This window comes from Pararge aegeria, chromosome 3 (genome assembly GCF_905163445.1).
Source record: "Pararge aegeria chromosome 3, ilParAegt1.1, whole genome shotgun sequence".
NCBI lineage: Eukaryota > Metazoa > Arthropoda > Insecta > Lepidoptera > Nymphalidae > Pararge > Pararge aegeria.
This window is the reverse complement of record NC_053182.1, coordinates 9488410-9516173: the sequence shown is the minus strand read 5'-3', so window position 1 is coordinate 9516173 and position 27764 is coordinate 9488410. Positions and strand designations below refer to the sequence as shown.

At 34.3% G+C, this 27764-nt stretch overlaps 1 protein-coding gene across 1 annotated transcript in view; it reads left to right on the top strand.

Moving 5' to 3' along the window:
* Nucleotides 1-27764, top strand: part of LOC120636978 (neural-cadherin-like) — a 218887-nt gene that overhangs the window by 169509 nt on the left and 21614 nt on the right. The window contains exon 3 of the mRNA XM_039908557.1: nucleotides 25559-25674. Coding sequence (XP_039764491.1) covers nucleotides 25559-25674 — 116 coding nt within the window. The remainder of the gene's footprint in view (nucleotides 1-25558; nucleotides 25675-27764) is intronic.

The window sequence follows — 27764 nt, the reverse complement described above, 5'->3', positions numbered from 1 at the left end:
TAGGTATTAAAATTTTTGTATACGAGCATTGAACAACACTACCGATATTTGTTACATTATGAAGTCCTTGGTGTGTGTAGAAAGTTACTGCAACATATTAACGATGGATTAAATAAAGATCAGTTAGCGAGCACCATAACAGTAATGTGTGCTTCAGGCAACAACAAAAGGATAAATAATCTCCCTACTTTACGCACTTTGAAAATTTTAAATCAGCTTACCTCACTTGCCGCAAGAGGTAAATTACGTTAAGGCCGGGCCTTCCACCTCGGCCGAAGTATTTAGAGTGCCATTAAAACCTACCGCTGAACCTGTGGAGATTAACATGAAAATCCTTGGATTACACCCGCGATAAAGTCCTCCATTGCGACGTTTACGTCTTAAATTAAGATACTTGCAAACAACACTGTAAATGAAATTAAATCCAGCGTTAATAAAAGTGATTACGTTTAACAACTTGTAGAATTGATGCAGGGTATCTACATTACTCGGGCTACTATTCAGGCCTTTCCAAAAAACTGTCGTGAACCTTTGTACTAAAATATTACCAAGGGTACCCCTCAAAACAGTTAAAAATGCTTACTTACTTTAACATTTAAATTGAGCTAACCTTATTGGAACAGCATGTAGGGTCTAAAAGTTTAAATCCCTTTTCTAACGAAAGCAACTTTTAGCTACAGAGTCATAATTTGTTTATTATAATAAATTTCTAATAGTTTCTTGCTTTGTTATCTTATAATAATGTAACGGGTGTCGGATAGCCTAAACGTTAGTTTTACTTTGTGTCAACAAAGACAACATATGTTAAAAGCTATCGGGCACTTAACAGAAGGTGGTGAAACATACCTTCAGCAATGATTTTATATATTATAGATGGTATTAAAATTATATCTGGTTAATATTTCATAATACTTGCTTAGCAATGTTTGTGTTAGTTGTAGCGACGTAATTCAATAACTTCCGTGTATGTTTATAGTTGGTTGGTCGAGCGGTATCTTTGTCAATTCTATTGGATCACGGAAAAAAGCTATAATAATAAATAAAACTTTGGTCTTATATAATAGGCACGGTGAGAGGCACGAATCACGACTCAAAAGGTTCGAATAAACCCCATGATTTATTATCGTTCCCACTTTCAGTACGAGGGCAATAGCGCGAAGCTTAATTGGATAGGAATAGAGGAATATTAATCATGTCTAAAAAATCTACTGTCTACTTTTTAATGAATTATAATCTTGAGTTTCCTTCAGTATATATCTACTAATAGTGTGCTTATGTATAGGAAATGTATGAATGGTTCCTCAATGTCTTAAGAAAATAGAAATTTTATTACTTTCGTTACAGCATCGTGCTTAAAGGATGTCATAGAAAAAAGCCGCTGATGGCTTGATCAAATTACTAGCCGTCTTAACTATCGTTGTACTAATAACATCCAGGACAGCACAATGTCGTCTTAGTAAAATCTTAAACCAGTAAATAATGTCTACCTACCTTTTTATATATTTATAGTTCCGATATCTAAACTTATAAATCCATGCATAAGAAATAAAGATGTTTTAAAATCCCCCGCGAGCTAATCTTAACACAACAAGTTAGTTCGCGTGGAATGGGAAATAATATATTCCAGAATAAAAGTACCTTAGTCTCCAGCAATTCATATGTATATAAATTCGTCAAGAGCAGTGCAATGATTGCGCCAAATATTGATAATAAACAAACAGACACACTACGCTTTTTTAATATAAGTATGAATAGCTAAATTGCACTCATGTCGCGGATAACAATAAATTAAGCAATTGTTTACTATGTAAACTGGTTTTAGTTTCAATTAAACAAGGTCTCAGAAGCCACAGTGCACTAGCTACTTTGTAATAAAGTGAGAAAAGAGCAAGCCTCATGCATAATGTATCGTTGCCCGCCATCGGCATCTGATCACCCGAGAACGTGACCCTTGTTTGCCCGGGACCCGCTAATACCGTCTTACGTTTTTAACGAGATTCAAGTGTTGTTCCGATACTGTCTTATTAGTTTACAGGAAGTTGCCAAATTTGTTGATCGCTTTATTTTATTGGGGCCCCAAGAAACATGGATCACTTTCTATTAGGTGTAAGTAAGGCATGTGTACTTCTGTTACGAGTAAATATTTGAAGTCATCAGTATTATTATTAGCTATGTTAGGTATAGCTTTACCGATGGCCGCCCACTACTGGGCATCGGTCTCTTAGATAATACACAATTCGCTATCTAGCCCCAAAATATGTGTTATGGGTACTAAGATAACTGTTAAATGTTTTAAGGATTTGAACCTGCGAAATCTCAGGCCGCGATTGCCAGAGAGTCGCAGGTTAATATCCTGTCGGTTCCGAAAATTTTTAAATGCATTTTTAATTTATAAAATGGATAATTCCTCTTAGTGTAGGTAAAAACACGAAAAAAAATTATAAAAATAATATACATCAATACCAACGAGGTATACCAATGCTTTATTTTCCGGTGCGAGGTCGCCAGCCCCTTAGAACCTAAATTCGCAGAACCGATTCCTCCGATTATGTGCCCCGTCCACGGTCCCTTCAGCTTCACTAATCGCTGGACCTTCCCGGCAACTTGGTCCTACAAATCTCATTTGATCACGATACAAAGACAAAATACTCTAATGATTTTTAGGGTATCTTATATATTTATTATCACGAATAATTAACTAATAACATGTTAAATATTTTCAAACGGATATTGTTATGAAGAATGCAATTTTGAGCTGTTTTAGTAGAACAGCACCGGGCGCAGTTACCCGTTAAATATTTTCCGGGGATTCGGTACACGCTAATGAATATAATTACTCGTAGATAAGTTTGCCGGAACAGCTGCTTTCCATGCAATAATTTACTGAGTGTTCAAACTCCGGTGAACATTTTCTGATTTCTAAATATCTTTGTAAATACTACAATATAGTAAATAATGTTTATTTATTTTATTTTATTTATTTATAAAAACTGCATATCAATCATCATCATTATCAACTTATGTTCCGGTACGTTTTTAGGCAACCACGTTTTTGAATTAACGATTGGTAGACCTCAGATGCCTTTCAGAACATAATGGGGAACTCTCAGGCGAGAAAATGATTGCATAAATCAAAAATTCGTATAATTCTGTAACAGATGCTTGCCGGACGTCTAAATCTGTCCAAATGGAAAAAAGTCCAAAGCTCTAACCACCAGACTATCTATCACCCATTCCGTACAAAGTATTACAAAGCATTAATCGGTGTATTGTAAGCGGCCTCTGTCTGTTTAAATTTACAAAAATGTATAACTAAATTATCGTTCCAAACCCATTTTTTAACTACTTATCTTTTTATAATGGCTATCGCCAAACAACCATTTATGCACTCTTAAATTTCTACTGTGAAGAATATTGTTTACATTTTCTATTGCATAAAAAGGTGAGGTTGAGGTTATGTATATTGAATAGATCTTTATAGTAACTTTATTTTATTTATTGAGTTCGTAGAAGTGGAACATTTTGAATTTTACTATGATTAAAGTGTGGCCGAATAGGAAATGAAAGTAGCTTACTTACAAATTCTAGACTTTATTGATAGGATGAAAAAAGGTGACCAAACATTTTTCGCTGATTGAAATTTTAGATTAAAGTCTTTTGCTCAATTCAAACAATTTTCACTACTTGCGAACAAGAATTTTATTTTTAAATGAAAATATTTCTTATTTATTCGTCTTTTGATTAGAATAAATTAGAATAAACTATTTACAAGAACCTACCTACGTAAGTTTATCAAGACATGAAATGCCCGAATAGTATTTGTCAATAAAATTACTCCTTATTATTTATTTAGATTACTATAAAATTAATTATTATAACATAAGTATATATTGTTATTTTTGAATGGTTCCAATATCTCGGTTTTCCACGAACAAGAACTTATACTATTTTTTTTTACAATGACAAAGCTCATTTCAAACTCGCACATTGAGGCATCTGGAACTTGGTGGGAAATGGCCCGTATCTTATGTGGTAGGGCCATCAAACCAACCATTATTTTGGAACCCCTTAATCAGAGGGTTCCAAAATAATGGTAATCCTTACTTAATTATTTATTGTTTTATAATGGAGTTTATACCACACTAGTTTTTTTAAATATTCAATATTTTTTTAAATAGCGCTAAAAAAAATCGTTTTTTTTTCGTTGATATGGTAACATAATATATTCTGTGTAAATTTTTTTAACTGACTGTCTATTACGCCTAAAGCCATAGACCCCTGTACGGCTACTATAAGCAGGAGACAAAAAAAATATCGGAAAACTGATAAAATTTAATCATTTCCCGCTGAGCAGATGGACACATAGTGGAGACTTAGCATAGGATTCTATTAAGCTCCATTAAAATTATTAATAGCCACAGTACAGTGCGTTCCATAATCTTAAAATCCATCACATCCTACCTAGAAGTATGCAATGTTAAAAAACCGATTCAACAGTGTTTGAAGGAAAGGTATCAGATAAAATTTACACATATTTCCCAATACGCATAAAATACCATTTCCGTTGTTTTGTGAATAAGTAAACTAGAAAGTAATAAATAGGTATTATTTTAAAACGCAAATTTATGTTTACGATAAATCTTGTTTAATTTTGAAGCAATCTAGGCATTACACAACGTTCTAAAAACATTATCTCAGTCAGTTAAGTTATAGTATACGTGAATTCATCAGTTATACAATATGCGCAAACATGTGGTGTATATTTTTCAACAACAAACTCTTGGCCGTGCTCCAACGAATAATACCAGGGATTAACAGATAGTGAATTTCATTGTTGAGATATTAGTTTCTCTTTTTTAAAACCTAACAAAACGGATGCAAACTTTTTTCATAGTTCCTGTGCTCATGAGCAGTTTAGTTTTAACAGGAGTAAAAATTTTCTCGTTCATTGGTAATTTTGAATGTTTTTATTTTTTTAATTACCTATTCGTACGTGCAGATCTGTTTATCAGGCTAAATGTGTGTGTGTTCAAACTTCTAATGCAGGTTAATGATCGTAAGTCGTAGTTAGGACTTTGTCTGTAAGATAACGATTATTATAATGCTTTAGTGAGAATTAACGAACAAAATTAGCTCTCAATTTATATACCCGATCATTAGATGATTAAAAAAGATTTAGAGATCCTAATTGGACGCTACGAAACCCTTAAGATCTGGTAACGCTCAGTTACGTTATTTTTAACTTGATATTGACTTAATTATTAAATATCTATAACATCTCTATAACAAATTGAAGTATCTCATTGTAAAAATTATAATTTAGTTAAGAAATATTTTTATAAACAAGTCTTCAATCGTGTGGCATATTAAAGTGGTTCTTACTTCGAACCAAAACATAATGTGTTGAATTTCAATAACTAACAAAAAATGTTGGAAAATGACAAGTAGCAAGAATTTAATGTAGATGTCTACTATCTTATAAAGTCTAGAGGTTTAGATAGGTAATCATGTTCAGACGTGTGAGGTCAACTTATTATACAGAAGTCGCCCCATCAATACTTCGTATTGAACTACTCAAGACCATCTTTTACTGTCTGCTAGGACTAGGATAAATTGTGATAGATTATGTCTCGACTTTTCCAGATTCGAGGCCAACACTATTCGTCTTCCAATTTATACCCCCTGAGTACGAATTAGTTTTAAGTTCCTTCTTTATTCTTGATGAATATTGGTCAAAGCTTTTGCACAAAATATCTTTTACTGTCGGAGATTGCCGCAAAATCCACAGGGCATGATATTGGTATTTGTAACTCTGAATTTGTATGCAAATTATTCGTTAGGACTGAGATGGAGCCTGAAACCTCATATGTCTTGATTTCTTAAAAGATTTTAGGGGAAAACTTTCAAGACATATCCGGTTACAGATTTGCTTTCCTCCCTAGAAAGCAAATCACATTTATCACATTTCAGGCGTTAGTGCACATAAATAAAGTTATCAATAATTGGTATCTATGATGCAGTTAATAAATATATTATTCTATTTATACATTTATTTAAACTATGTAAACACACACACAGTTTCTAAGATGCTGGCAGCATTACCCCTTTGGATGGCCAAGGTAACTGCCCGCTCTAGGATCACCGGTAGACTCGATAAGATTAGGTTTTATATAGTTTTACATAGTTTAGTTAATAAATTAAATAATTTTAAGTTTATTTCAATTGTGTATTATAAAGAGTGAGTATAAATAAGAACGTTTAACATCTTGGTTTTCGAACTTTATACAATATTTAAAAGATGTTAGACTTTTTGACCGCGTTGGTGAGTTATAATGAGCATAACAAATACATACGCATTGCACATATCTTGCTATGCTACAGACAACAGCAGTTTATCTGTGTCGAGATGAACTATTATAGTCGGGGGAACACGTTAGATTGTAGTGTTCACGCGACAGCACTTTTCTATTTTCTATAAGGAAATGAGATGGCCCCTAAAGACGTGCCATTTACATTCATGCTAAAGTCTCATTGTATTGCACGTTTTCTTTATAGGTACTCCACACTAAGTTAGAACCATTTTTATATTTATAAACGGATCTCTCGCTCGCGCATTTATTTTATCATAATACCTATCTACAGTTTTATTGGGAGCGTATGATAATGTAACGCGAAGTTTACTCTCTTGCGCGTTCAAAATACGAAATAAATTATACTTTGCTAATAATTTGTATAACGATAACAAGTTTCTCCCACCACATCACCTTACTCTGCTTCATTAATGAAAGTAGAAAATGTTTTGTTAATGTTTATCATCATACTGAAGTTAGATAGCTATGTTTTGGATTCAAGTAGCCATCATTGTCCGGTTTTTTTAATAATGACCAAAGTTTTAGCATATTTTAGAAGGCACAGAGGAAAAGGTCAACCAATTCAGTGAGCCAGCGTCGCCGTGTCCATACGCCGGCTCTACCTACCGATTTTTGCTTTTTCATAATTAGACAAAACTAGCATACGTCATCACGTTATATCAGTTAACCTTTACTTGATATACGAATGAATTGCATTACTTACACTGGAATTTGTTTATATATTATTTTTAATTCTATTATAATTCTAGAAAATTATATAATTTTGTTATCTTCCACAGACCGAAAAACATTCTTTGTGTGACACGGCACAGCAGTATTAATTGCTTTATAGCAGATCCTTTCATTAAAATATGTTCTGAATAGCTTTTGAAATTTCTGAACTGTAATGAAATTACACCTTCATAATTCTATGTTTAATTGGTTTTCCTTATTTTTAATCAATATTTAAGTAAGTTGAAACTCTTAACGAGATTTTTGTTCATGTTCTAACCTAAATTCTGAACGAATTTTGTATTGTTAAATTTTAAAAAACCTGCATCTAGTTTGCTTTGCTAAAACAAATTTAAACTACAAACTACCCGAAATACCAGAACTGAGGCTTGCTTTTCTAAATATACGATGTAAAGGTTGATTTACGGCCGACCACTGCTCACAGCATTATTGAATGCTCCGTTTACTGAAAGAAAAGTCGTACATTTTGATATGTCTGCGATTGAATTTATGGCTTCATTCGTTCACTTTTTATATGGCAATTAAAATTCGACGGCAAGATTCACGATCACTTAAGCCTTACTTTCTCAAAGCAATTTCCTTAAATCCTTCAAGATACTTATGTTCTAATAAAGTGTTCTTTTGGAGGTAAGTATAAAACTTTAAAATGAAATAAAACTCTTACATCAAAGTAAATGGCCGTGTAGTACATTTGAAATATAATTATACCTTTTAAAAGTTATTTGAGGTAAAAGAGTTACAGTTGGCTCGAATACAGGGCAATCGAACATGATGCGTTCCAACAGCCATGGATCCTATGTCAGGATTGGGCCAAACACTGCCACTTCAACATCCTTTTGTCGATTTCAGTGGCTATGGTGCGCCAGCGGATGTCTTCATTGCGACTAGATTTGTTGCTTCATGAGTGATGATTTAATTATATCAGAAGTTCAAGCTCTGACATTACAATTGAATTTAATACGCTGTTTCTAAATCGTTTCATTAAAATTATACAACAATTTGTGCCATATAAATAGCATGAAACAGCTTTTGAATGTTATACAGCGCTGAACGATATTATCTCAGAAAAGTAATTACAATAATAATTCTCTGCTAAGCAAAACGTCACTTGCACCTGCCAGTTACTGAACAAGTACCTATAGGTACAATACAAGCTTTGATATTGTTATTTAATATTATAATAGTCTGTTTAAGACATAGCTTTAGCTGGGCAAATGCGTCCATCATCGCGGTAAAAGACGTATTTCCGGTTTCGTAAATGATTTTATAGCAGACAAAAATTATAACTTTAACATGTTTACAGAAACGCGTTCGGAGAGTGTATTATTGAGAAAATGTATCATGTGGCGTTTAGAAAAAATGGTTGTCGCAGATTATAGAAAAATAAGCATAGAATTCCTCTTTCATGCACTTTCAAAATATTAAGAGAGAGATGTTAACGGTCTATTTTTATTTACGAGATATAACATTTGCGAGTAGTTTATTGGTGGTATAAATCTAAAAGAGATAATTTACTTAACGCATAAATAAGAAATAAAATTACCATTCCTCAAATCTGAGACGAAAATTCGAGCAAGAGTTTGATTTAGGGGGGCACTTCTTTTGCTCGTTAATATTAACATGAAAAGGAAATAAGGCAGAATGCGAGCGCCGATCGAACTGGAACAATTCTTTCATAATACCTTGAGTTTGTTTTAGTATTGAGATTTCTTTCTTCGGCTTTTTCTGAGTTAAATTATGTGATTATTATTTTTGCCAAACCTGTTCTCTTTCTTCGTTATTCAATTATTCATATTATTAGACCAGTCAAATAGGAATTCAATGTCAGTATAAGAGATACGAACCGTGTTTTGTTTTAATTAGCGGCTTGTTTATCTTTGGTGATGATTACAATTTTGAAAACGATATGATAATTTAAGTGGGCTTAGTAATATTCTTTTATTGATAGAAAGGGCACAGCTCAACAGATTAGGTACTGAGCCTAATTTAAAAAGATTGTGAAAGATGCCTTACGATGTCTTCTTTCCACGCCTTAAGCGCCATAAATTCCGAATTAAGTAGCCAAGTTTCAAGACGAAAATATTTTTTACGAAAATAAACCTGCTATCTGAATTTTTGATGTGCACGGAAATTGTGTATGTATAGCTTCGTAATTATTTATTTTTTTTACATCTAAGTTTTATTATAGTTACACACACCTTAGCATCAAAATTAGTATCAGAAATATTATGTAAAATATTTTCAAGAATGCTGCCCTTCTAAAAAGCTCAAGTTAAGATTATCATCTTTATAATATGAAAGCAGCGAACTCCGTCCAGAACATATACAAGCTAATAGTCTCAATTAAATCCATCTTTTGAATGAAGTAAATAACTAAGCATTTCTAATTTTAGTTCATTTTAATTACTTTTTGTCTGGAAAACCAAGCTTAAGACCAATAAGAAACGTTTAGACCTTATCTACGGCTATGAACGCATGCCTACGCAAACAAAAGTATTGGCATCATGCTCAAATTAGCTATTCGGAAACTTTATTAAAATGAATTTACTGCAGATTTTATCTTGATAAAGATGACCATTTCTTAAAGGTTTAGTTTCAAGACCTTCTTTATTTATCATCTTATTTGTAGCAGTGAATAAGAATTAATTTCCAACCTTCCCCAATAGTAATGTTTTTAAATAAACACGGCACAACTGTTGTGTAAAATGTGTCGTTTTAAGCGTTTTGTACTCGCCTCGTGAAATACATATGTTGGAGTAGCGCATGTTAGATCCTTTTGTTATATCGTCGCAGTTGACAATATTTTCTCTAGAAAAGCCTGTGCATAAAATGCTGAATACATTTTTGTCGATACCTTCCTCCAGTGGAATATATATGTGCATCAGAAGTTTCGACAAAATAATTTTATATCAGCTTTGTAGACTGAAAATTTTACAATAAAGTTTTAAATATAACCTAAACTAATTACAATACATGTCACGCCTGCGTGGAATAGTACAAAAATGTAATTCTGCATTTCCATGTTCAGCAGCCTCGGCTAATCTTTTGTGCAAAAAATGTCCCAGGTGTTTTGATATCAGATGAGAGAATTAAATGTGATAAATAGTCACTTTTGTTGCCGAGACTCCATAATGTTTACGTCAAACAGAACAAATATTTGTCTCTATTACAGGTATAACTAAAATTATACTCATTAAAAAACGGGTCACATAAGTAAGTTTCGCTGTAAAAGTCATCTTTTAGCCGCTTACGGAGTTCAGCTTTATTTATCTGACGCTGTCTCCCTGATAAGAGGCACGGTTAAGTCAACGCATGTTGCGTCCAAGTAACTTAGCGACATCCCATCAGGTGTCATACCATTACCATCCTTTATGACTTCTTGGCATGAATATCGTTATATAACACTTTTAATTCATCAGCATACCGGCCCACGTCAAGACACGGGTCTTCTACCGTAATTAGATCTTTGACCTTAGTCCATCCACCACGCTGGCCCAGCAGGGCTAGCACGGGCAGGAGACAAAAATTATATCCCCACCTGACAAGGGACTTGTTTACGTGAACGGGAATATGGAATAGGAGAAGTTAAACCCTTATTACACATATATTATTTGGATATTATTTCCTCCGGTGCCCCAGTGCTTTGAGAGTTGATAAAGCTGTGGGAGAAGATACATTTTTATTCTTTCTCTGGATATATAATTGTCTCCTGCCCATGCTAGCCGTGCTGTATGGATTGATGGATTCTTTAATTCCTTATTATTTACCTAATTCAATTAAGTTCGAAACAATTACAAAATTGAATACGTGTTTATCTCATTTTATTTTTCAGAGAATTAAATTAACCTTTTACTGCTATCAACCGACATTAATAATTATCTATTCATACAAAATATAAAAGCGTATAAAGACGAAAGGTACACAAAATGAATCTCTGAAATGAAAAAGGCTCATAATTAAAATAGAGCCGCACATAATTAGAGTTTTTCACGCGGTTATGATAAAATATGTTTAAAATATTTCCCTCCCAAAATTGTTCTCTTAAACACATTAGTTACTTTTTAATTACAGGGCACAATTTGAATTTATAACTCTCAATTTATTATTTTGTGTTTAGATTCGCTAATGCTGTAACAGTGGTTTAGGATAGCAAGTAAACGATTCAAATTGCTTTTCCACTTCACATAATATTACATAGTACTACTGCGTACACTACGTAAATAACATAAGTTATAAACTATTACAATTGCCTCTTCGCTTTTATGGTTAGCATACTCGACTATGGGACAAGGGGTCTTAGATTATTTTTCCTGGTTCAGCAAAAAACTGTTGGGTATTACGTTTTTCAGTTAAGCAATTCTCGCTAGCAGCCCGGAGTTATGAAATCCTCTCCGTCCAGTGTCCACCTCTGCATGGCTAGCACGGGTAGAAGACAAAAATGATATCCCCCTAGTGGAAGTTTATATCCTATAGATATAAACTTCCACTTGTTGTATAAATTTAATATAGTTGCCCTATCCCTAAAAGGTTAGCTGGCTACCATTTTGGACTACATCATCGCTTAACAATAGGTGTGATTTAATAAAAAACATCACTGTCGGACTAAGAACAAGTTAACAAGTTTAATTGATCTAAGAACATGTTCTTAGCTTAGTATTCGTTTATTGATACAGGCCTTAAATACAACAATGCAGCTTTATGTTTTGGTGAGGGTGGATGAGTGTGGGTATATAAATGTGTGTGGCTTCAGTTTATTAATAATCGAAATAAGACCTGAATCCAGTTAATGTAATGCACCTTTTCAAACTAAGCATTGGATCTAAGCTACTATACAGACTACTTTATTTGTGTATGCCTATCTGTTTTATTTTCTTTTTACGAATTTTTATTCTAACTGTGACTTTTAAAATGGGTATATAACCGCTCGACACTAAACCCAATCTTTTTTAAGCAAATAAGGAAAGCTCTAGGGAAAGGACGGCATCAGATTGCGCACATACTATTTACTTTCAAACTAGTTACATTTTAGAAATAGTGGTTGTTTAAGCAGCTTTTATTTAATTGCACATTTACATCTCCATAATGAATCAAATAACATGCTCGTAAAAAAGCCAAAATTTTACGTCCTTCACAATATCAGGTATTTATTTATCTAGTCATGTTTATATACCATGACTTGTTACATAATGAAAATTTAAATCATCGATTTTACTAGTAGCTAACGCTAAAAACTTAGAGCTATTGCACACGGTTGACTAGTCATCGGTTACTTGAAATATAGGCGAGTCGCCAGCCACTTTAATGCAAACACCCATTTAAACTAATGAAAGTTACAGTAGCCGAGAGACTGGGTCTTATGGTAAGAATATATCCAACAGTTGGTTTGTCTTTATTTAAGTTAATTGTACTATAGGTACATATTCTGTCTGGTGACCTTATTGTAGAAAAGATACCACATTCTTCTACCGATATTAAAAACGTTATTTCACGCAGCAACCGAGCAACGGATTGACTTTTTTACTGTACAGATATAGATACTCGTTGTTTTTAGGGACGGAAAATGATTGATTGAGTTGACTTTTTATCTTAAAAAAAACCCAGTTTCTATGCTATCGCATGAAAAGCGAAATTCTGTTATTACTTTTTCATGCTAGAATGGCTGATCGGATTACGATATCTTAGGGCTTGAAAACAAATGGAGTTTTGTATTCTTTTCAATAATGTACACAGGATGATATAAGGATTAATATGTAGCAAAGGCGGCCTGCCTTTGCTACACAAATTTTGAATGACTTGTATCTTTGTTCTCTTTTATTTATTTCTGTTGTGTTCTTGTGATTGATTGATTCTTTTTATACCGAAATTACAGGATTAAAACTTACTAACTTTATTCTCCTGTCATACAGGAAGTATCACATTTATAAAATTGGGTACTAAGGAAACAGGCCTCGTGAAGACCATACGGTGTAGGGGAGCGCCTGGCATGACTATTGAATGGTTATTGAATATGGGATATTAGTATGTGTCCTCGTTGTTGAATCATAGATAAAGTCAATTTTACTCGCTATAGGATTTAAAATACTACACTGAGTCACGTATCTGCTCGCGCCAATAGAAATACCCGGGTGTATCATATAACTTATTATATATTTTCATATGCTGTGTTTACTTTTAAGAAAATATTACACTTAAATATATATAAATAGTTAAAATTTAAAAAACGGTTGTATCAGTGTAAGTGTTTGTAAGTAAACCTAATAAATAAAAATAAAACAGTATGCAAAAATCTAATTTCTCGCACCAGATGTCGCTATCACTTATTGTATGTACCTAATCAGGACCACTTACTAACTAATGCCTAAGTATATTTTGCAACAGGAAGTTAGTATCCATTCTGCATCCACTCTATCACTCGCCGCTAGCAACGTTATAACGGATACTGTATTGAGTTTTAGTTTAAATATTCATAGTTCTGGATTACTATATTTGAGGTTAGCCGCTGCGAGCTCCATTTTAGCACCAAAATGCAATAATTTAGTGTTGTGAAAGCATCGAGTATCCTTTACCAACCAACTATTATCTTCCATGTTCAAATATTATGGGCAGACCATTGATATGTAACATTCCATACACAACCAAACCGGATAAGAACGCAGGTACAAAATTTGCATTTGTCACCTGTGCACTGCTTGACACTAAACTGAACTTGGCCAAACTGTCCATATACCTATATAGCATGTGTCTGAGACAGATATAGGCACGCGTGTAAAGCGAGATTTCACTGAGTAAATATATATTGTTGTGAATAGGTACAGAATGCTTTGTCGAAACAATCATTTAATTATTTTTTTATCCACCCGCATCATTTTTATATAAGTTTTACTTGGACCACCTTAAAAGTTAGATATAATGCTATCGCTGACTTTTTTTAGAACTTTTAAAGAGGAACAACTTTGTCATACATCATATTATCGAAACTAACCGTTTAAGCAGCGCACGCAATCGGAATCTCTCAATAGGTAAAATAACCTCGATTTTGATTTTGGTCTTAGTGATAATTTATATTATTATCACTATATATATAAGCCTAGAAGCCTTTCTCGATAAATCGGCTATATATAATAAACTACTACATTACTAATCCTAATTACTAATTTTCGACATAAACATAAAATTATACGAAAAATACGAAATAAATTTAATTCTTCCAAGCGCTAACAAAAAGAACCAACAAAACGAAGGTTCTTTAGTTCGGTCATCAGTGAAAACGATTTAAACTCCTCTTACGCATCAAGAATCTCTTAAAATCAGCCCCAATTTGTAACACTAGAACTGTTCAACTTTAATATTACGAAGCTTTGAGAATAAGTACCAAATGGTTCTGCCAGTAATCTTTTGAAGTATTTCGAAAGTATATTCAGAAGGAACCTACTAACATGAAACGGCCTTAGTGAATTTTTATATTTTCTTAAATAAAATCCGGAAGGACCCGGGATTAAAAATACGACCGAATCACTGAGTTACCGCAGACCACACTCTCAGCCTTATTGAATGGTCCGCTCATTGAATGAAAACTCGTATATTTTGACATGTCTGCGAATAAATTTATGGTTCTCATTCATTCGCTTTAATAAATGGCAATTAAAATCCGACGCTGAACTGCACGAGAACGTCTAAACGCTACGTTTTCTTAAAGCTTCTTTATCTTTAACAGTCTTATTCTAGATTCGAAGTAGGTACTCACGCGGTCCTTAAAGAATTTCCATGTATTGATAAATGTGTAATATTGTTGTTGGTTAATGAAGAAGTATTCCTAGATCGTAACGGGCGATCCTGCTACGTTTATAGTAAATTCAAAATTCATTTATTTCAAGTGGGTAATATAAGCACTTTTGAAACGTCAAGTATGTGTGTTTGTAGTGTCTCTACCACCGGTTCGGAAGGCAGATTCTACCGAGAAGAAGCCGGCACGAAACTCAGCAGTTGCTCTTTTCGAACATCGTTTTACAATTTAACAATTTTGTCCTTGTGTGAGATGCGGAGCGGCTTCTTTCCAGGCAACCTTGTTATACTAGTAGTAGTTATACTAAACCCTAATCGGCTTCCACGCCACATCTTACCGGAATGTTAAATCGCTTAACCGCACGTCTTTGTCGGTAGGGTGGTAACTAGCCACCTCCTCGAAACCTCCCATCAGACTAAACCAGAGAAAATTCAGAAATTATAAATAAACCCGGGACCTCCCACTTAAAACCGCACCGCTCACTCTGCGCCAGGAAGGTCGACATAAATTGTTGGTACCTCTGCGTTTTTTTCATAACCTGACCAAAATATTGGATACAATCTGGCGTTGTGTAAGTTCATGATAACAAATTACCATAACTGGATATCTGCGTGGTGTGGTCTGTAATAAAAATTGAGAATATATAATTTGCCGGGTTTTCGTGAAGTAAGCTTAATTTTCATTGTAACCACTTATTTAAAACCAAAATATAATATTTGTTTTATGTTAATAATAATTTATTTTATAAAACTTTTTAGCGAAACATAAAAAAACATACTTCTGAAAAAGTTTAAATTACTGGAAACTAATAGGGTTAAATATTTCGAAACATATTTTTAGCCACAGGCCACCATTGATCATCGTTCTTTGTTTATAACGCTATAAATTATGGATTAAGTCCTTATATTCTACGAGATAAACATTTTCAGAGGGATCAAGTTGCTTAACTTAACATTGGATGTAACGCTTAGGGGCAGAATTTTCTTTTAAAAAATGTTTTATCTTCGCTTAATACGAAAGTAACGGAAATGGGAGACATATTTTGCTTGGCATGATTAATGGACTCAACTATGCGTCCTTTTGTTTCACGATTTAGTTAACTGACATAATACTAATTGTAGCTCGTATAGTCGCGTTTATTAGAAACGGCCGGCTATCGACAAGGGACCATAACAAAGGAGACCTCATCGTCAGCCATTAGCCCGGTCATTAAGCTGTCTGGGTATAAGAGTGCACTCAATACAAAACCTACGCCATCAAGCTTATACATAAAGTCCTCGGATCATCAATATCGTTAATTAAGGAACGCCCAGTATCATTATTAATATTTAGTAGTAGGTATAAGATATCAATTCGGCTCAACGATTTATCATGATTTCTTGCTATATTCCAGTCTTATAATGGCATTAACAAATTAATATTAAGACAGAGTTTTCTACATCTTGCTCGGCTTTAAAAAATCTTGTAATTGTTTGGTACAATCAGGCGGGTAGGCGCAAAATAACCACACGCGTTTTTCGGTTCTCGTATTTTATATTTCAAATTAAGTGAAAATAGTGTATTTATAATAATGTTTTAAGTGATTTTATACCTGCCAGCCTTATTCCAAATCAAATAATCCATAATAAGCAGTTTCTGAAGTATTGTGTTTATACAACATCACTAAGTACATTCTCATATCAAACATTACTATGGAGGCCATTCAAAACTCTATTCAAACAATGACAGATCATTTTAACACTCAAATGGCTGAATTCCAAAGGAACTTGCAGGGAGCAATTCCGGCAACTAGTCCCACTTCCAACATTGCTGGGCAATTCAATGCATTCCGAGCCTTTGTGCTCTCTGCACTCGCCGGGCTCCAACAACAAGTGGAACTCCTTGCCAAGCAGACAGATCAGCTTGAGATGCGTAGCAGAAGAAAGATGTTGTTGGTGCATGGAATTTCTGAGAGTAAGGATGAGAATTTGGTTGCCACTGTGACTTCGTCACTATCTAATCACCTAAAGCTGACTGAATTACAAGAACATTCCTTTAGTCGCTGTCAGCGCCTGGGTCAGCCCAAAGGAGACAAGCCACGGGCTATTCTTCTCAAATTTCAGGACATTTCCACTAAGAATAAAGTCTGGTATGCTAAAACAGCCCTCAGGAATACAGGTATAACACTATGGCAGCTAGGCACAAGTTTGGGGTCTCCAAGTGCTGGACAAGGGAAGGTATTATAGTGATTGTTGGTCAAGATGGTAAACGCCATCGAGTCACCTCCAAGGCAGAGGTCAATTCTATCACCCAGGCTCTTACTAATGACCATGTGCCAATAACTGTTGAGGCTGTTGTGCCCAGCGCAAACACTACTTCCGTGCTTCCAAAAGTCACCAAACCCTCGGTAAAAACACCATTAAGACAGAAGAGGCTCGCTAGGCGATAAACTTTAAGGCTCATTTTGCCCCTTGAGTATGATAAAACTTTAGTTTTGATGTTTTGCTTGCACTTGTACGGTATTTGCACTTTCTTATATTAATTTACTTAGTCTTTCAAGCCGCTTGTTACTATTTTATTAATTACAAACCCTCAATCGTTGCATTATTTTTAAAATTTACTAACAAACATCTTGTATTAGTTGTCAAAGTCAATTTATTTACTAATCAATTATGACAACTCATAAGTAATATATCAAGTTGACATACGTCATCTTGTTACAAATAGAACTTTGTATACTCGTTGGCTGCGGTGCCAGAGAGTGTATAGGCACTATCAATATGCATCTGTTTTAGTGTTTGTTTTCTCATTGGCTGATTGCTCCGTGAAAATATTAATTAAGGAAAGTTAATGTACTATTTGTCGCACAGATTTATTTATGCTTATAAAAAATGTTGCATGTACTTTTTTTTTTTTGTTTTTTTTTATTATTTTTATTTTTGTCTTAGTTCTGATTTTATATTAATCGCTATCATTACAAAGCTTTATTGGTATATCTTCCTTTTGGCCTTCATATTACTGAAACAGGCAATTGAATATTGTAGTGTAATTGTTAGTTGTCTGGTCGCGGTTCTACTTTGCTTTATAATATTGTATCTAGTGCATAGTCTACAAATAGATTTTTATTGTTGCCTTGTATTTATCCTGCTATTAAGCATATACTTATCCTTTGTAAGCTTAGTCTGCATGCCATATATGATCTGTTTAGTACTTAGTTTAATGTAGTCTTTAATAAAATTAATTGTAAAGCGATCACTCATCAGGATGCTGGCGGGAGAGTGAGGAATCTTTTAGGGACCTTCCTATTTAGTTCACATTCTTTTATTTTTTTTATAATTTTTTTTTTTTTTTTATTTATTTTTATCTTTTATTATTTAATAATATTATTTATATTTTTTATTATATACACCTATTATGATTTCAAACGACACGTCTCTTGAAGGTGTTCTGGAGGATGATGCCAATTTATCAGATTCCTCGTCTTCTCTTGGTAGTTACTATAGTATTTCACAACCGCTAAGCTCTCTTTTAAATTCAACATTTGCGTTATATCCAAAAAACTTTAATGCTGTGCATATAAATGCTCAGAGTGTCCCAGCTCATTTTCCAGATCTTTTGACCACATTCGACAGTAGAAATATCCACGCAATCTTGGTGTCCGAGACATTTTTCAAACCTTGTTTACCTTCGACCTCTTATAGCTTGCCCGGCTTCCATCTTATTCGGAATGATCGGATTGGTAAGGGGGGTGGAGGCGTTGCTATATATCTCCGCAGCCATATTCCGTTTACTATTCTTGATAAATCTCCGTCAGTATACTCAGAATGTGCTGAACACCTGTTTATTGAGGTATTATTTGGCCATTTAAGATTGCTGTTGGGTGTTGTCTACTGTCCCTCTCTCCATATTGATTATTTTGATGCGTTTGAAAGGTCCCTTGAGCAATTTTCTACGTCTGTTGATCACACCATTATTATGGGTGATTTTAACACTTGTCTTATTAAGGATGACCAACGCGCTAGGAAACTTAAAACCATAGTCAATGGCTGTAATTTAAACATTTTACCTACTAATGCTACTCACTTTTTCCCTAACTGTACACCCTCACTCTTAGATTTAATGATAGTTTCCTCTCCTAATTATGTCGAAAATCATGGTCAATTTCCCGCTGAAGCGTTCTCCTATCATGACTTGGTTTTTATATCATACAAGATTCGACCACCGAAAGCCAAGCCGACTGTAGTTATGCGTCGCAGTTTCAGACATTTTGATAATTCTTTATTTATGTATGATTTAAATAAAATAGACTGGACTACCATATTTAGCGCAGAAACTATGGATGATAAGTTAAGTATTTTTAATTCTCTACTCACAGAACTTTTTGATGTACACGCTCCTTTGAGACCTATCAAATTAAAACATCTTCCAGCGCCGTGGTTAACTCCCGAGATTAAGGCTCACATGAATAAGCGCAATGCAGCTAAAAGGAAATACAAGTTGCGCCCGTCAGAGGATAATCTTATAAGATATAAAAATCTCCGTAATCGATGTAGTAAACTCTGCCGCGATGCCCAACGTAATTTTATTTACAATGCCCTTCAAAATTTAAACACTGAAAAGGCCTGGAGGTTTTTAAACTCGTTAGGTATAGGTCGCCAGCGAAAAATGGCTCATCGTATCCCGGACCTAAATACCCTTAACCAGCACTTTGCAACTGCTTCAACGTTGGATGGTCAGATGAAGGAAGTTACTCTTAATCATCTAAGATCTCTGCCTGCGCCTGATTTTCCGACCTTTAAATTCAGAGAAGTGACTTTGGACGAAGTCAAGAAGCACGTTTTGGCCATCAAATCTGATGCCGTAGGAAGTGATGGAGTTGGTCGTAGGATGATTATCCTGGTCCTTGATAGCCTAGCTCCTATTCTATTACACTTATTTAACTATTCTCTATCAACTTGTACTTTTCCTTCTAGTTGGAGGAAGGCGTTCGTGATCCCTCTTTCTAAAATTGCTAATCCTACAACTCTATCACATTTTCGACCAATTTCAATTCTTCCTTTTCTTTCTAAAGTCTTAGAACGTATTGTCAATCAACAACTTACTCTTTTTCTGACTAAAAATAACGTTCTATCACCTTTTCAATCTGGCTTTAGACAAGGACACAGTACGGTCACAGCACTAATTAAAGTCTGTGATGATATTCGGAAAGGGATGGACAGTAAATTGGTTACTATTCTGGTTCTTCTTGACTTTAGCAATGCTTTTAATAATGTGAATTACGACTTGCTTCTTGCGTTGCTTAGGTCGAAGGTGAACGTATCATCTGAAGCCATTGACTGGTTTCAGTCGTATCTGTTTGGTCGTCAACAATGTGTCAGATTTGATGGTAAATGTTCCTCGTTTTCCCCCCTCACTGCAGGTGTTCCACAGGGTGGGGTGCTTTCACCACTTCTCTTTTCCATTTTTATTAACTCTGTCTCTTCTGTTATCTCCTCTTCATTTCATTTCTATGCTGACGATTTACAGATCTACTCCTCAGAAACCACTGATGGAATTTCCTCTGCTATTTGTAAACTGAATACAGACTTGGCGAATATTTGTAACTGGTGCAAATCTTACGGTCTTGCCGTAAATCCTGTTAAGTCACAAGTAATCGTCATAGGTAATCGCAATTTGCTGACTAAAATTAATAACCTTCCATCTGTTTACTTTGATGGGGTTGCTTTGCCATACTGCAATACGGTCAGAAACCTTGGGCTGACGATTGACAGTTCCTTTTCTTGGGGACCTCATGTATCTGAGGTAGGGCGGAAAATTTGTGCCACTATTGGCTATCTTAGGCGGTGGAAGAATCTTCTTCCAATTAAAACTAAGATCGCTCTTGCCAATTCTATTTTGTTACCTGTCATTGACTATGGTGATGCATGTTATCTTGACTTATCGCAGGATCTCCTTAATAAGCTCGATAGGCTGCAGAACCTTTGCATCCGCTTTATCTTTGGCTTGCGAAAGTTCGACCGCATATCTCAGTTCCGCGCTGAACTAAAGTGGTTGTCGGTCGGCCAGCGGAGAGAGATGCACGCCTTGTCTCTGTTGTATCGTATCCTGTTTCTTCCTCAGACTCCGCCATATTTAAAAGAACGTTTTACCTTTTTTGATAATAACAGGCTACGTTCCTGCACCGACAGCAAACTACAGGTTCCGTACAGTCGCACGAAATATTATAGTAATTCTTTTACAGCTAATTGTGTCAGACTCTGGAATTCCCTACCTGATGACATACGTCAGGCAAAATCCTTGCCTCTTTTTAAAAGTCGTTTGAAAAACTATTTTTTATGTATGTAGCGTTATAGTATGTAGTTTATTATATTTATATGTATGAACACTATATATTTTATATAATAATTATATGTTTAGTATTAGAATTTATACCATGTATGTAGTTTAGTTTGCAATATTTTTATGTAGGTAGAAATTTTTATTGCCGCACCAACCCGTTCCTTTCAATAACTACTATCGCCAAAGGTTGTCTGGGAGAGATCGCTTTAGCGATAAGACCGCCTTTGCACACCTAAACTAGTTTTTTTTTTTTTTAATTATTTCTGTAAATGTGTTTATTTGTATTTTGTTTTTGTGTGTGCAATAAAGAATTTATTATTATTATTATTATTATTACAAATATAAGAGTTGGGTACTTTATTTAGTGGTGACATCCTTAAGGGACCTTCTGTCTTAAGTTATTACCTAATTAGCTTAACTTATAAAACCTTATTGTGACAATATCAAAATTAAAATACGTACACGTTAAAATACAATTAATAAACTTTGCAATCGCTTTAAACAATATTTCCTTAATAATAATCTTTATATCACTACACTAAACTAACACTTGGACCATTGTTGTTAAATCTATATTATAAAAGGATGCCTGTTTGATTTTTGCCTATTTTCGGCTAAACCCTGCAGCGATCGTAACTGAGAAATTTGTTACTGAGACAGATCTTGCTTTGTATCCTGGAAAGTAACTCAGAGAAGGTTATGGCGGGATTAAAAAAATTATTAACTTGTGTTTAGCTTAACAGCCATTCCATTCTTGGAATAAATATGATAATAGACCAGGAAAATGGATGGTAATTTAAAAATAAATAAAAATAAACAAACTGTAGTGAAGTCACTGGAAATCTAGTAGTAAAATAATACAATACAATACTTTTATTGATGACAAACACGGTGAAGACAAAGAGATACGTCGAGCTTTATTATCGTACCTACATTAAGATGTCGCGTAGGGCAAAATATCGATAAATTGCCGCACTCCTTCCCAGCTATCACGTCCGTCTTAAACTGCATCGCAGGTGTGATCAGAGTCAAGAGCGTCAACTTGACATCGAATGAAATAAAATATGCATAATGAACTTCGTACGCAGCGAGTTCCCAAGCAAGGCAAGTTAAATATGAAAAGACTTTTCAATTACATAACTAGAAGCGCACCCATTTCCTTTATTATCCTACGCTGCAGTGAAGAAAATTTAAAAATCTTCACTGCACAATCAGGCGAAATTGGCACCTGACCTCGATTTTTTAATAATTTTATCGTAGATAGGACAAGCAAAGTTCATTTTTTATTTAAGGCTTAAGGGATGATGCAATCGATATGGAAGAGTAATATTCTCGAATGCCGCAGCATTTTTCGATTACTACCTACCGAAACAATAAGTTAACCCGGTAAGGTTGCAACTCACGCCGAATCCTCCCACCAGTTTGACCGAATAAATTGACCCACGCCTTATAATCCAGACCAGGACCTCCCATTTTTCATCAATCACCATAGATGGTCCTCAAAGGTGTTGTGCATAAGCCATAATTTATAAGAATTATTTAACTGAAGGTGCTGAGTGCTGCTAAATAAGGTTGAAAGAACTTAAAGTATTGATAAATCTATGATACTTTTACAGCGTAATAATTATGTGCTATTCTCGACCATAATCGAGCCTGGATGAATGTCCATTCTACACGTTCCAGTGAAATCATTTCAACATATAAAACAAATGCCTTTGGTTTAATATTCATTGAGAGCAAAATATGGAACACAGTAATAGTTGGATTCGATCATCACAGCCGATAACAGTCCCTTTCTGGCTAGCGTGGACTTAATCGATAAACCCTAACTATTGCCGGTAATGGAATCCCAATCACGGCAGTGAGAGATTAGGGGCAATTGTACCATGAAACGGTCTACGATGGCACAAAGCTCATAGAAGACACGATGGCGAGTTTTAAATGTATTTACAAAAGGGAAAATTTACATGGTATGATACTGTAGGTCAGTGGCGTGCATAGAGGGTATGCACAGAGTATGCAGTTATATAAAATGAAGGAAATCTATAGAACTAGTTATGAAAACTTAAGGATAGTAAAAAAATACGACCAGCCCCCCTACTAGGATACTTAAGTATATAGCAATAAAACCAATGTTTGATGGCTATATACTCATCATCTTCAAAAGGATCTTAAAGACAAAATGATTTATCTTCCTTTTGAAGATGATGAGTATATAGCCATAAAACATTGGTTATCGACACGGATACTTAGGCTTATTATAATTAAATGACCTTGTTTTCTTCTAACTTTAATACAGGTTTACAATAAAGAAAAAATCCTGCGTATCTATATTGTATTCAACTTGTATATTACGATATATGTATAATAGATATTTTTCGTCGTTGTTTACGTATAATAATATTTAGAGTTCGATTAATTTGAACGATTATTTTTATAACATGATGGTGCACTCTACATGAGTGAACTACAAGGTTGGAACCATTTTAATTTGGTGAAGAATATTTATGCAAAACTTTTTAATGGCTCGACCAATTTTAACGATTCTTTTTAATTTTTAAGGATGCGCTGGTTTCACCCATTAAAATTTGAAGTACTTTTAGCGATGCAGGTCGAGATTTTTCTAACGGTCAACAGTATATCAATCTGTTAACAGTATAGCGATCAGTGTAAAAGTTAGATAGTATATACTTTAAACTCGTGTCTTTTAAACATCCTAAATTCAGTAAAGTTATCCTGTCTATAGGTACTATTATAGTGCTGAAAAGTTAATTTGTTTTTCATTTACACACGCTAAAACTTAAAGTCGGTTTTGATTTAGTCCTGACATCGGTACTATTTCTTCGTGTGCTAGGCTCTTTAGTACTTTAGCGTTATGAAAAATGCTTATAACCTTCGACACAAATTGCAACACGAGACGGACTCAACAATATGCTGCAGTTTTTTTTTAAATCATGCAAGTAGTTTCTATGATGAGAGCGTTTTAAAAAGAAGCAAAAAATTTAAGTCTTCATCCTTACATTCAGATTAAGGAAAGTCTTTTTCAAAGTAAAACACATAGAGAGCATCTCAAAAACTGTAAGTGGCAAATGAACACACATGTACAAAATAAAATGTGAACAACAATTTCCAATACTTCCTTCAGCCACTCAATCTTGAAAGTACTTAGGGTTAGAGAAATCGCTACAATATTTCTCACTCACGTTTGTGAGTTGAAGCGTGAACTTTTAGCGTTATTGAGCGGTTTATTATACGAGCCTCATTTTAGATTTACAACGCTAAGTAAGAACTGTTCCTAAACTTTCTCGGTGTAAACGTGTAACTCGAATTTGTTACTTACTTACTTACTGTATGAGTTGTAAAACTTGGAAGGGAGGATAAAGGGATAACGTACCTACCATTATATTATTAGTTAACACAGTAAACATAATATAAATTGTTTGAACACATATCAATATTCGGTTTACATGAAATGTGTGCTATATTGTTTACATATCTGACATCCATACTACTTACCGTATATTTCAATACGTACAATGGCACACAAGTGCCTCTTCGTTTCAACTAAGGAAACGTTATCCTGGGTTCCATTCCGGGTCGGGACAAATAAATGAATAAATGTACTAAGACAATACACGCCTAGCCCTAAATTAAGCGTAGCTTGTGTTATGGGTCCTAAATGTTTTTTTTAAAATAATATATATAAGTATCTACCTGTAATATACAGATAAACACCCAGACACTGAAAAATAATAATATTCATCACACAAACATCTTCCAGTTGCGGGAATCGAACCGACGGCCTTGGACTCAGAAAGCAGGTTCGCTGCACGCTTCGCTAATCGGCTTAGGTATTAGGTTTTGCTGTTAAGAAATTCTCTGTACCAACGGAGCGACGTAACCAATTATGTTTTTAACATGTAAACAATGTTTAATCCTCTATATATTAATACGTGTAGCAGAAACTTTACACCCTTTTTTACAAAAATTGCGCAAACGGATGGGTATGAAATTGCCCACACTTACGATTTATAAAGAGAATAAGCGCAAAATGCTAATATTTTATTTTACTATACATAAAATTACATTGAATCCACCTCTGACACACACGCGTATTTACTCTTTTTTAATCATTTATAGGTGTATAGGCAAATTAGGCTTTGGCGATCTGTTATTAAAGAAGTGTTTCAATATAGAACCTTAAAATGTTCAAAATTATAATTAAAATTAGTTATGGTCGATTCGACCAGTGGGCGACCACTAGTATTATTTCATATTTGACGTTTGTTCTATCTATTTCATTGTGTGAAAACTCACATATATAAGTTAATAAAGGGTGTTTGTCTCTTTGCAGCGTCGCGTATACGATACGAGATCACGAGCGGGAACATAGGTGGTGCGTTCGCAGTAAAGAACATGACTGGCGCCATCTACGTGGCGGGCGCACTCGACTATGAAACCAGGAAACGGGTAAGTTGCCCCATTTTCTGAGTAAACTGTTTATCGCTCGGTCCGTGCTGATCCGTAAAAGGCGATAGGGCGAACGTAGACTTCGGTAACATGGTTTAAAATTGGTTCGACTATATTATATTCTACTATATTCTTTTATAATAATGCTGATAAAGACAAGGTGCAATATATTTAGCAAAAGTGGTGTGCATACGAAGTTGGTCAGGCTTGAAATATCAATGAATCCTGCGTCTTAAAACTCTTTGTGATTCGACGCGTCCTCTACGGTTTTTTTTTCATTTGTCGCGGGTTTTAAACTCTCCTTCATTACGTTGGTTTTCCAATCCTCCATAGGTCTTCCTCCCTTTCGTGGTGACCGACTTTGATTTCCGGCACGCACCTCTAACTTTTCAAGAATTGTGAGCATTAAAGCATACAATAATAAATTTCTATTAGTTAATAATAAATAGTTAGTAATAGAAATTTAATATTGTTTGCTTTAATTGTGAAGCAAAACACTGTCTCCATAACGTTCTCAAAGGTGTGCGAATTCTACCAATCCGCACTTTGCTACTGTGGTGTGGACTATGTCCTAGACCCTCCTCATTCTGAGAGGAGACCCGTGTCCTGCAGTTGGCCGGCGATGGGTTGTTTTTGAAGATAATGATGATGAAAAAAAAATTGTAACTCATGTTTGTAGGAGATTTTCCTTTTCTGATAGTCTGTATTCTTAATTCTACCTTCCCACCATGGTCGATCTCATGCACGCCCCTGTGTCTATATAGTGGTTATAGCTATTTTGTAGGGATATTCTTATTACGAGTATTAATGAGATTCTTGATTTATCTATAATTAAAAACCTCAGTAAAATGTATAAAAACTTCACTATCATTCCCTTATTTTAAAATTTTTGAAATTATATTACTCCTTAGTGTAATATTGGTATCGATTTCAATTTATATCTCGACTATTGTATGCACTTACCTTAAAGTGTATTGGAACACGAGAACGCTTTCCACTCGATTTCTTAATATATTGTGCTGCACCGACATTATGTTGACTTCAAACAATATTGAATATATCAACGAATTTACAACCGAGGTATAGAACACCCAGTACCCACAGTATTATTCAGTTTTTCTTTTGCATGTAGAGATCGACTACAACAAACAATATTCAATGTTGGTAATAAGACTTCTAGGTACAAAAATATTAGTTTTGAAATTGCACACGAAACCGTATATATCTACAGTTAATGTAAAAATATGTTTAAGTCACATTCGCTAATAATGTGTCGGTGATAACAAAACCGAACAGCGTATTTTGATATTGCTTAAAGGAATAAATTAATTTTCAATCATTGTTATATTATTATGTAATTTATAGATAATTTTATATTAATAAATTTAAAGCATTCGGATTATAATATATTAACACTATGCTAATTTAGTTTGAGGTTTATTACTGTAGTATTCATCTGTTTGTAACCAAAATGGGTATTATTGCAGTACATGAAATAGTAATCGATTCGCTCTCACCAAAGCAATGTATGGATACATTTAATTAAATCCTTGATCGCATACCAGTGGTGCATTATTTCCAGTATCAATGAAAATTACTTACAAATAAATACAGCATTATTTTAATAAAACCACGGGATCGTAATGAACTTCACAAAGTTTTATTGTATGCGTAACGTATGTAATATGTGATGTATCTTTTGTATGTGATATTATATGCATTTTAACATCATTAGGCAAGCATACGGTGCATGACCGAGATAGGAAATGGAAAAATCCTTGTTCAACAAGGCTTATACGAAATTGTTATGGTCTACACTTTCATTTACCTATATAGGTATGTAACAAGCAACGGGTATGAATATGTTAGAATTTCCGACTCTCAATTCAGAGGGCCCAAGCTCTTAAATAAAAGATCCCCAAATTCTAAAAAAAAAATCTGAAGAGTCATAAAAAACATGCAATTAATATAATACTCTACTTTCATATCATTTAGTAAGCGATAGATATGTATAGAATAGAAAATAGATATAGTAACCGTTCATATTGTGTGCGTTCCTACGCGAAAATCGGTAGCTACAGTGTAAAGTC